The 11565-nt window shown below is 37.2% G+C and overlaps 1 protein-coding gene across 3 annotated transcripts in view; it reads right to left on the bottom strand.

Annotated features, from left to right (window-relative positions):
• Window positions 1-46: 46 nt before the first annotated feature.
• Bbip1 (BBSome interacting protein 1) overlaps window positions 47-11565 on the bottom strand; it is an 11712-nt gene continuing 193 nt past the window's right edge. The window contains exons 2-4 of one of the 3 annotated variants that reach the window (XM_010634626.3): window positions 11067-11164; window positions 2121-2189; window positions 47-1449 (exon numbers count right to left, since the gene is read on the bottom strand). In XM_010634626.3, coding sequence (XP_010632928.3) covers window positions 1277-1449; window positions 2121-2166 — 219 coding nt within the window. In that variant the 5' untranslated portion in view covers window positions 2167-2189; window positions 11067-11164 and the 3' untranslated portion in view covers window positions 47-1276. The remainder of the gene's footprint in view (window positions 1450-2120; window positions 2190-11066; window positions 11165-11565) is intronic. The other 2 variants (XM_033761435.1, XM_033761436.1) reach the window with 2 other exon arrangements.

Here is an 11565-nt window from a genome sequence, read left to right as displayed (position 1 = left end):
CTGGTTCTACAAGAATGTACAACAAAATAAAACATGTGAAGCAGTGTTGATTCTTTATTGAGAGTACACTTATTTGAGGTCTTTAAAAAACAACCTTTAAATTTCTTGTCTAGTGTGGTATTAGGCCGTAGGTACTATCCCCAGCACTGCAAAAAAGACAACTTAAATTTCACATAGCAAATGTTAAATCATACAAGGAAGCACATTTGAACCTAGTAGATTTGTCATATCTTTTTTTTACTTGCAGACTTCTAAGTAAAAAATGCAATAATAAAAAAAATACTGAAGAGAATCACATGTATACTGTATTCCATTAGTGACATGACCTAGAGCCTACCTTTTGTCATTCTTAAATTGTTACTAAATAATGATTAGTGTTATAAATTTTTTTTCTTCAGGGACTCAAAGCTTTACATTTACTATGTCTGAGAAAATGCTAACTACCAATAAATAAGTTACCTAAAGAATGATTATATCACTAATCTCCCTTTACAAAGCCTAATTACTCAGTAAGGTTTCAAAGTCTTATAATTTAAATTGTCTCTTGACTGCAGCAAACTAACCATGATTGTATTTGCAAAAGTATTCTTAGGAAGATACCTATTATAGATTGAGGTACAGCCTTTGAGAACACACCAAATTTAATGTTCATATTTGTCTTACGTTTCTTTAAGACCATATTATTCAGGCTTAATTATAAGCCATTTTCAGCTTTTTTGATACCTACATGGTAGAAGTACTCATATAATTCTTCAGTCCTTGAAATTAATATAATTAAAAGCTAACTACAAAATAGGTGAAAGTTTCTTAATCACATTTAAGAAACTAGTTTTGTAACAACTAGTAGGATCATTACTAGTCAGGCAAGATAACATTAAACATGATGGCACAAAATTGGTTGAAAAAGGTTTTAATTAGATAATGTAAAAGCTTGAACACTTCATGTTCAGATTCAAATTTGTAATAAACATGTAAAAATCCTCTACATAAAAGTTGGATTTAGTCACTTGTGCCTATGTCAAACTTGTACTAGGAGTGGAGAATGGTAATTTAAATTGTAACCTAGAAACCATGAAAATCCCAAAACATTTGGTTCGAAGTTAACTATTAAATTCAAATCAGTGTTTAACAAGTTTTATTAATCTTCAGTATTTTAAAATTATTTACTTGAATAATACCAGTTTTATTAGTAGATACCATTTTCAGCATACAGGTACAGATTATACTTTAGCTATTAATATACTGCAGGTAAGGTAGGGAGCTGTAAGTATTAAGTTTATTGGTCAGGGGACTTTTTTCCATTTTTCTTTTCTGCCATTTCCTGCTGGTGAAGGGTCTCTTGTGCTGCTTGCTGCATTTTCTCCAGTTTTTCCAGAGTAAAAGATTTTAAGGGTAAAAGTTTGGGTTTACACAGCACCATTGTGGTTATATCTTCCACCGACAATTGCCCTAAGTTTAATAAGAAATAAAAATCAATTCAGTGAAAATAAGTCATCTGGTGGCTTAGCTGTGGAGCTAGAATGAAGGTCTAAAAAACTATAGTCTATTATCAGTGAAAAAACTTTTGTTGTTGGACTATTTTGCTCAGGACCAGAATGATCATAGCCACGTCCATAAGCAAAAGCAGTACTGGAGTGTTAAGGACAGACTTTGAACTTTCTATAAAAGACTGAAGCTGTCTTAAGTACAACTTTTTGTGTCAGGTGTTTATTTGAATTAAAGTCTGGGAGAATATGTACATAATACACAAAAGTAAAGCAAGGTATGCTATTAATTTAACACAAATATTCAAATTACTCAATGTTGAAAACCTTCAGCTTTTTTTTTGGTAGCAGGGATCAAACTCAGGACTTTGCGCTTGAAAGTTCTCACTTTCACTGAACATTTCATATTGTAACCTGCATTCCTGGCTTTAATAGGATTTCTAGGTATAAGAAATGTTTCATTTGTTATTCTGTGACCAGGGGAAAAAGTGAGGATCTCCTTCACAAGCTATTCATGCTAAAAGTACAACAGTTAATAGTCTGCAGATGTGTAGCTCTTAAATGCCTGCTATTTGACACCATCACTTTATATGTTTCTATAATATCTTATGACCCACGTATCTGTGATGTAGGTACCTTGTTTTGGAAGAACCTCCCGGAACATTGACTTCACATCCGCCATGTTGTCGATACAGTCAAGTTTTCCTTCAACAAGAAATTGTTTTTGTTACTCAAAATTCCCAAAGCACATTAGCACAGATAGTTCCATCATTGTTTAAATGAACTATTCTCATGTAATTTTCCCACATTTCCTATGGTTATTTTGTATTGAATCATGGTTCAGAGTATATAAACATTATAAATTTTTATTAATCACTGGTGGTGGTAATTGGCTGAATATCGAACCCCCCCAACCCTGCTTTTTTAGATGAAGATTGTTAATAACCAGCTGAGGAAAATAAATTTATAATGCAGCCATCTTTGTTCACTGCTAGCTTCTCTGGAGACATTTTTAAAAACCCAATGACGGGTGAGGCAAGTAGGAAGAGGTACTAGCAAATGTTTCCTAACATTGTCACTTTCTCAGCAGCTAACAGCTGGTTTCTACTTTTACTCTTTTTTGTACCGGGGATTGAACTCGGGTTCTTGCGCTTGCAAGGCAGGCCACCGAACCACTGAGCTAAATCCCCAGTGACTTAACTCTTTTTGCAAAAAAAAGCATACTAAAAATGCCACCAGAGCTGTAATCTGTAAGGAAGCAGCACAATGGGTAACTGGCTTGTGAAAGGACCATCATGTCTTTTTTCATGAGCACCCTGTCAGGAGGGTCCTGGTGTACATGCCATCTTTGGTCAGTGACATTTGTTCTGGAGTACTGCTGTATGTTCAAGGTATTCTGGCTGAGATGGCAGAATGATCCCTTCCTTTCCTAAAACATGCTCTTCCAGACAGTCCTACCTGTGTAGTGATGTTTCATCATACTGATGCAACCTTAGCATATGTCTTTCACAACAGCACCCCACAGGAGATTTATTATTTATAACGTGATGCTGGCGTGGTGCCTGCCTTCCCACCCACCTCAGATTCATTTTAACCAGGGGAAGCTGCTCCTGTCATTCCTGCAGCACCACTTTGACATTGCTAATAAAAGCTTCCTATTTTCTATCCTCCAAGCTGCTTCCTCTCTTTTGTTTAAATTATTCTGGCTTAAGTTCCTCAGGAACCTCTATCTGCTTTTCAGAACTCTGTCATTGCAGGTCACTGCTATATGGCTCTATTAGAGAGATGAAGTAGGAAATGAACCTGGAATAAAGCAACTCATCATTAAAGGGAATTTTATGTAAATACACTATGCCATTTCCTTAGAATGCACAGCTTCTCATACCACATTTTTTTGTCCTCCTCACTTAGGCCTGCCAGTGATACCTGATTACTTTTTTCCAGGTTAAACAGTATGAACAGTACAGACCTTGATTAGCTTTACTTGCTATCAAAACACCTAGTCTCTGCATTAAAGATATAACAATGAGAATATTAGGCCTTATTAAATTCTGACATGACAATATAAAGGATACATATTATAAGGGTGAAGTAAATATATAGCAGCCAAGGATTTTTATGTGTATTGCCAAAATGCTGAAACATTGGATATTTCAATCTTAGTTGTTTAAATCACTACCCTGGTTTTGTTTTCTTTTAGTTTGTACCCCTCACATCAAAACTTTGGCCTGATGAAAACAGTGAAACTTGGTGCTCTACCAAACCTCAGATTCTAAGCTGCCACTGTAAGTGGAAAGGGTGTGGAGCCAAAGGATGGGTAGAGAGTGGGTTGAAGCCGGTGGGGAGATCAGTGCTTTCACTTGCTTACCTGGTTTCTGCTTTAGTAGGCCCCCTTAGGCATTGGCAGCAGAGAAACAGGAAGGGAAGGGCTAAAATAACCAGTGTGGTAGTCGGACAGCTGGCACTGGCCAGGCTGCACTATGTTGATAATTGACTGTTCTGAGAGTCCGGAGTAGGAAGGAACATTTTTTTTTCAGGTGGCCCGCTACTAGCCAAATGTGGGTATTCTGTCTGTGCCCTAAGTAGCTGCGGCTTCTAGAGTACCTTCTCAATGGTCAGGTGAGATGCAAAGACTACCAGGGACAAACTGTCAAAGGAAAAATAATAGCTATGGCTGAAAATGACATGGTTATTCATTTTATTAAGTATACGAATGCCTACCCTGTGTCAGTCGCTCATTGTTCATCAGTGAACAAAAGAGACAAAAAGCAAAAACCTTTGTTCTTGGGAGCTTATAGCCAAGTGCAGTGATGGCAAACCTTTTAGAGCTTTCAATGATACAGCCTGCTGCAGCATGAATGCTGTAATTTTGCCAACTCTGGCCTAGTGTATGGGGAAAGAAACAACAGAATGCTAGAAGGCAACAGAACAGGAAAATAAGATTGTTTATGGGTGTTCAGGAATGCTGTGGGAGGATATCAATTTCAACAGGAAAATTAATGATCTCATTAAGGAAGTGACACTTGGGCCAGGGATTCAGCTAAGTGGTTCTACCAAATGCCTTGCAAACTCAAGGTCCTGAGTTTGATTCCCCATACCAAGCCCCCCACCCCAAGAAGTGATACAAGCTAAAAATACTTTTGTGGATGGGAGTACAAATATGTTTTATGTCTTTGAAATTAGAAAAAGTCAAAAGCCTGATAGCCACAGTGAAGGAAGGTATGGGGAAATACTCAGACATCTCCCTTGGCTTCATTACTCTAATCTCCCTTAGTGGTGCCTAAATGTTAGTTTAGCAGTGTTTAATACAAAGTAATGTATGTACTTCATGTGGACATGTTATAGTAATTTAAAAATAACATCCTAAAATGTGATTTTAGAATTCAATCATACTTTTACTCGTCATTACATCCCCAAATACATACATTACCAGATTTAACAGACTAAAACTATATCTAGGAAAAGTCCAACATCACATGGTAGGAAGACTAGCCTGGAAGCAGATTTAGTGTGGAGCCCACTGAAGGAACAGCAACATCTGAGAAGGTGTTTGGTAAGAGGAGAGCAGATCATGAGAAGGAGAAGCTGAACTAACACATACTCTTCAATATTAACTGGAATGGGTAGTTTTGTAGCCATTATAACCTATACACAGTGGTCAAATATAATGAGAAATCAGTTAATCTGAGGAATGAGGTAGAGTACAAAAAAACACAAAACCTTAAGTGCAATATATCCACTGAAGACTACACCCCACCCCCCTCCTCTTTAATTTGGGAACTGTAACACAAATCAGGTATGGGCCTAACCAACGTGCGGGTGGTTCCTTTCCTCTTCATTTGTGGATTCAGCATTCCAATTGTCACATTTGATACCACTCTGAAGGCAATCTTCTAGGAAAAACTAATTTTTGACCATGGATTTTATACATGCTATTAAGACTTTTTTGTGGGGCTGGGGATCAAACCATGGGTTCATACATACTAAGCAAGTGCTGTACCACTGAGCTACATTTGCAGCCCTAAGTATTGTTTGTGATAGGAGAGCTCTGAGCTATAGCCTCATCTCTTTTTATATTTTATTTTGGGTCTTGCTAAGTCACACAGGAGGACCTCAAACTTGCTGCCCTTCTGTCTCAGCCTCTTGAGCAGCTGTGATTCCAAGTGTGCACCACAACAGTAATTATTTTTAAAAATCATTTAAAAAACAAAACTTGCAAGTCTCAAGATTAATTACAAATATGCAATATTTTAAAAAATTTGTATTTTCTTCTGTGATACAGCACAGATTATATGAGATTTTCTGTCACAGCTCAGGTGAGAATGTACTGATTAGACTAAGATCATAGGTTAAATAGCTGAACATAAGTATTAGCTTTAGATCACACTGTTTTTACTTAGCCATCCAAAAAAACAGGCTATGGTCACACAATGGACAGACAGAGAAGGGGACAAAACTAAAATCCAAAACGAAAGCATATTTTATATGGCAAAGCCAACTCTTAGTTTCTAAAAATGTTCAGGACAGGATTGGATCTGTTTTAAAAACTGTCCTCATAGGTTACACTAAGTCTTCCTAGCCAATATTTGATTTTTACTAGAGGCCCCATGGAGGCATTGCATGAGTAAATGTGGTACTTTATTAATGTGAGCCAACTACTCCTAATTTGTTATTAGGTCTCCACTGTCATTTTTTTCCTCCATTAATTCATCTAAACTCATCAGCTTATCCTAATTGCATGAAACCCTACTTTTAAAGTCTGAAATGGATTATTGCAAACTATCCTAGGGCTTCAATAGTTTTAAACAAGCTATGATAGTAATGTATGCTACAAATAAAAAAGAGGCTTACAGTAGTTTTTGTCCTCATCAATTTATTTAATATGTGGACTTTAAATAGAACACAGGGTTTTATGTCTGGTCCTACCTAGTTGTACTCTTCATGTTCATACTTTAAATAGGATATAATGCTGAATTATGAGCATATTGATAATTATGTTTCCTGGAATACATTTAACTAACCAGAAGCTTGGTTTCTTACAAAAAAAACAAGTTTTCATATCTGTCCTTGGTTGCCAGGTTCCAGTGTAAAGTGAATATAAAAGTGCCTATAAGTTCAGAATAATAAGTACAAACATCATTCTAGGTACAATTTTCATTGCACTATATAATAAAGGACTTTCTCTAGATTATGAGGGTATTTTTCAACTCTTAAAATACTTGAATCTTTATAAACACTATGTTGCCCATAAGACAGAATGATCTATTAAACAGGGGTTTCCTTTAAAAATCTATCTTATTTAAAGTATCATTGGCCATGTTTGGTGGTGCAAGCCTGCAATTCCAGCTATCAGGAAGGCTTAGGCAGTAGGATCTCAAGTTTGAGCCTAGCTTGCTGAACTTAGTGATTTAGTGAGAATCTGTATGAAAATAAAAAAGTGGAGCCAGGTGTGCTGGTACATGTCTGTTACCGCAACACTCTGGAAGGCTGAGGCAGGAAGACTACAAGTTGAAGACAAGCCTTAGCAACTCAAGTGACCTGGTGAGACCTTGTCTCAAAATACAATAGTAAAAAATGGGCTGTAGATATAGCTGTGTGAAGGTTCTAGTTCAATTCTCAGTACAATGAAAAAAACCAACCAACTAACGACAAAACAAACACAAACAAAAAACCCAGCATGTACTACCAAATTTTGTCTTTAAATTTGTTTTAAAAAATATGATCATGGGCTTGAGGGGGTAATGGGATAAAATAAAATACGATAAGGCAATTTACTTTATAATAGAATTCAGGATTAACAATATTTAAAAGTCTGGAGATTTCAATAAAATCCAAATTTTAGCTCTATACCAAGTGTATGTTCCCACAGCAAAATACAGCTAAGGCTGGGAAGTGGTATGCTCTCAAAATCTTTAGCCTTCACTACTACATACTGTTTCCCTTTATAAAACTGCCCGGCCACTGAAGACACTTGAGATTCTTTTTTTGTTTTTTGAGATGGCATCTGGCTGTGGTTGCCTAGGTAGTCTCCAACTCCTTAGCTCACATGGCCTTCCTACCTCAGCCTCCTATGTACCTGGGATGGTAAGCATGTACACATATAGAACTTAGAAATAAAAATACAACCCCTAGTAACTAAAGGAGACACCAGGAGCAAGCTTATTTATGTAAAGGCCAGCAAAGGGAATTCTTTTGTGAATACTTGCTAAGTTAGCTCCTTTAAATTCAATCTGCCAGGTGCAGGCTATAAGTGGGTATGGCAAGAGTGGGAAAAATAACTAATAACAAAAGATTATCTTTTGTCTTACCTAAGACATGAGGTTGACTAATAGATGAAATTTTAAAAACATAGATTCTGAAATGTAAATATGAGAAAAAGGTGAAATGGAAAGCCCAGAAAGAATGTGTTTTTCAATAAATATAAAGTAGTAACGTTCACTCTCAAGCAACTGCCCACATGCTAGCAGAGTGCTTATTAATGTGGATTGATAGTGTTCATCTGGAGATGCCAACTAACATATGTCATACAGTTGGAGGCTACAGTAGGTTCTATTCTTTCTGGCATCTATCTTTGCTATCTGGCATCTGCTGGTAGAAAAATGCCGCAACATGCTCAATTTGGCTAATTAATTCAGACTCATGTGAATAAAATGCACAGGGTCTAGTTTCTGAAATGCGCCTAGGCCTTAGAAAGGGAACTGTACTTGGGTGAATTGTGATGAGGTTGCTGGCTTTGGTATATTGTAGTAGCAGACATGACTATTAAGTTAGTAGAAAATGACATCCTCCTTATGCAAAATGCCTTTTCCAAACCTTTATTTTAAAATTTCATACTGGACAGTGATTTTTTTTTTTTGGTACTGGGGATGGAACTCGGGTCCTTGTGCTTCCAAGGCAGGTGGTGGAACCACTGAGCTACATCCCCAGCCCAACAGTGATCTTAATAATACTGTTTATTAGCTTTTAGAAAAAGTATTTGCTTTACACTTGGGATATTTAGCTATTTCCAAGGTACACAAGGAAAGATAATTGTTGGATATTTTACACACGCCTTTCAAAGCCTGGTCCTGCATCAGAAATTGTTGGGCTATTAAGATGTTCCGAAAGCCCTCTAAATATCTGAATCAGAATCTTTAAATTCCCCACATTAAAATCTCGAGAACTGTTTTAGATTCACTCATTCACTATTTAATGCCTACCATGTGCCTAAATTGGACTGCTTCAGAAGTTATTAATGATAAAAACGTAGTTTGATGACATTCAATGTGCTATAAACATCTCTTTGATAATCTTAGGAGGTTTTAAGGCTACACTCAGTAGAAGGAGTATTGTCCAAGGTCACTCTGCTAGTAAAGGTCCTGTTTGTGAAATTCAGGCATGATTCTAAAACCTAGAGTTTTGTTTTTGCAACTTTTTTTTTGCCTACTAACTTCAAAAAACATTAAGTTTCAGTATCTTTTGATACTCATACCCTGTTTCTCTTACTCCCTGCTCTTCCTTTCTTGTCTAATAGTACAATAGTTGCCCTATTTTTGTGTCATCTTTAAACTTGTCTTAATTGGTATGTTATTTTGCCTTTCTTAAATCTGAAGTGAATTTAAAATTGTTTCCTATAGGCAGGTACAGTGGTGCATGTCATCCCAGACCTGGGAGGTTAATATAGGAGAACTGATTAAACTCAGAGGAGTTCAAAAGCAGCCTGAGCAGAATAGTGACCCCATCTCAAAAAGCAAAACGAGGGCCAGCGATTTAGCTCAGTGGCACAGCACCTGCCTTGCAAGCACAAGGTCTTAAGTTTGATACCCAGTACCAAAAATTGAAAAGCAAATCTAAGTTGTTCCACAGTCCCGCATGAGCAAGCAAATTTCCTTTTACCCAAAGAAAGCAACTGATAGAGTACATTATGTACCTTTCCATATGATGCTAGAAACATCAAAATCTGTTGGTTTATTATGAAAAATAGAATTTTTCTAAAGACCCCTAGGAGTCAGGAAAAATCTTTAATCAGTTTTGCACTCCAAGACCATTTTCTTCTGAAGTGCATTTTCTTTCATTTACCTTTCATGATAAAATATGTGTATGGCAGGAAAAGTACATGAGCTTAGCAGTGTTGGGAGTTTTCCTCTTGTGATCATGAAATAAATGCCACAAACACTTCCCTATCCATTGGTTAGAGACTGTTCCTTATGACTGAAATGCTAAGTATAATCTTGATTTTGCAATTTTTAATAGGCCCTGTTTAATGCTACCAAAGAACTATCACAGAAACACCAGGGCCAATTAGAACTTGCAAGAGAATTTTAGGGAGAAAAAAAATTACGTTCGATTGTGGCCAGATGGCTAACAGTTGCCTAGGTACATGCTTTAAAAACAAGAGTCTTCTGTATTTGAATTGCAGGGCCCACACATCTTTCAACAAACTGCAGGGTGCCAGGAGTTGAAACTCCTGAAACTAGGCTGACATCAGTGCACTTTGCTACAGACTACATTGCATCAGCTGCAACTACAGGCAAAGTAGCAGCAACACTTTATTAAAGGTAGGCAGTTTGTGTCGCCAGCTCAGGACACGAACATATATATTCCACTCATCCACTCACAGGAGTAAATGCTGAACTCCGTGTGCTAAGTGGGATGGATTTAATGAGCAAATCATGGCAAGGATACAAGCTGCATTTGAGGCTTAATCACAACTGGAGAAATACTATTAAGTATTCCTCAAAAAATAAAGTTTCTACACTAACATCTAGTTAATTAAAAACAAAATAAAACGGGGGGGCACTTTTTTCAAAGCTATTGTGTTTTGCAGAACTGCTTCAAAATTCTTAGGAAATTCATGGTAGAAGTCTTAGAGGCGTCGACTAACACTGTCTATAACCTATATCCAAATGGTTCAGTGACAATAAAATAGTATGTAAGGAGGGATGATATTAATGTCGCACAGTGTTTTAATAACTGCGGGATATAAGGTTAGGTATAAGAATGTTGTATTCTTTTAGCTTTTTAATGTATGAGATTTTAATAATAAAATATTTGGGGAGAAATCGTGTGGAAAGAATTCAGAGGGGAAATCTAAGAAAAAGTTGAGCAGCGGGATTATACTAAATTTCTGATAAACTGAAGATCCATCCAAATTGGCTGGCGGTGTCTCAGGCGTCCAGGAAACACCCTGTATATTCAATCTTTCAATGAAATATTTACCAAGGTACTATCCTGTACAGAGTGAACTCAAAGGCAGGTGAATGGGATACAGACCATTCTATGTAGGCATGGATGTACTAGTGGAGATAAAAACATTAGCAGAGGCCGCATATAAAAAGAGATACAAAAAGTGCTAGATAAGCTCTCGGAGAAGGCTACTTTCATTTGGGGAGAATCTGGAAACACCTCTCCAAGGGACTAAAACCATCGATACTAAACCACAAAAGGTTACTGCTACAGTGATTAACCTCAGAACAAATGGGTGCTTGATTATCTTTGCTGGATTACGAATACTAAGGAATTACAAAGAAATTAGGTAGAGAAAGTAAGATTTGCACTCTTGTCGGCTGGCTAGGTACAGTATAATCAACTTTTAAATTTTACCCGAAAGTTCTGCTTTTTCCTTTTTTTCGAAGCTTTAGGCATCCAATCTGGTATTATCAAGATGACTGAAAGTTCTTGACTCAAGCCTACAGAAAGAACTACACGAGATAGTGTCATAATTTTGGCAAAAGCACTATAAAATACGGTGTTTTACGAATAGGCACAAGCATTTTTTTGTTTAATAAACCGCGGGCACACAGAGTTGGGACAGTATAGCCTTACCCAGAACTTCAAGATTTACAAAGGCCCAAGAAAGGATAGACAAGAAAAAGGTGGGAAAATCAAGTGAAGACAGAGGAGGGGAAAATAAAGCCTTGTGACCTCGCCGCGGAGGGGGGGAATCATCTTTTGCTTTTACAGTTGGTGTGGAGAATGATTTCTTGAAGCTCTGCAATTCTCCAGAGGTCAGGGGCTGGAGTACTGCACTGACTCGGGCTTGCGAGGCGCGTTCGGGGATCCACTTTGCGGGATTTACTGCCCTGCAGGATCCAGCCCGCGG

The sequence above is a fragment of the Fukomys damarensis genome, unplaced genomic scaffold, assembly GCF_012274545.1.
Source record: "Fukomys damarensis isolate Sample0158 unplaced genomic scaffold, DMR_v1.0_HiC HiC_scaffold_8, whole genome shotgun sequence".
Taxonomy (NCBI): domain Eukaryota; kingdom Metazoa; phylum Chordata; class Mammalia; order Rodentia; family Bathyergidae; genus Fukomys; species Fukomys damarensis.
Note: the sequence above shows the minus strand (reverse complement) of the source record. Positions and strands in the feature narration are given on the sequence as shown.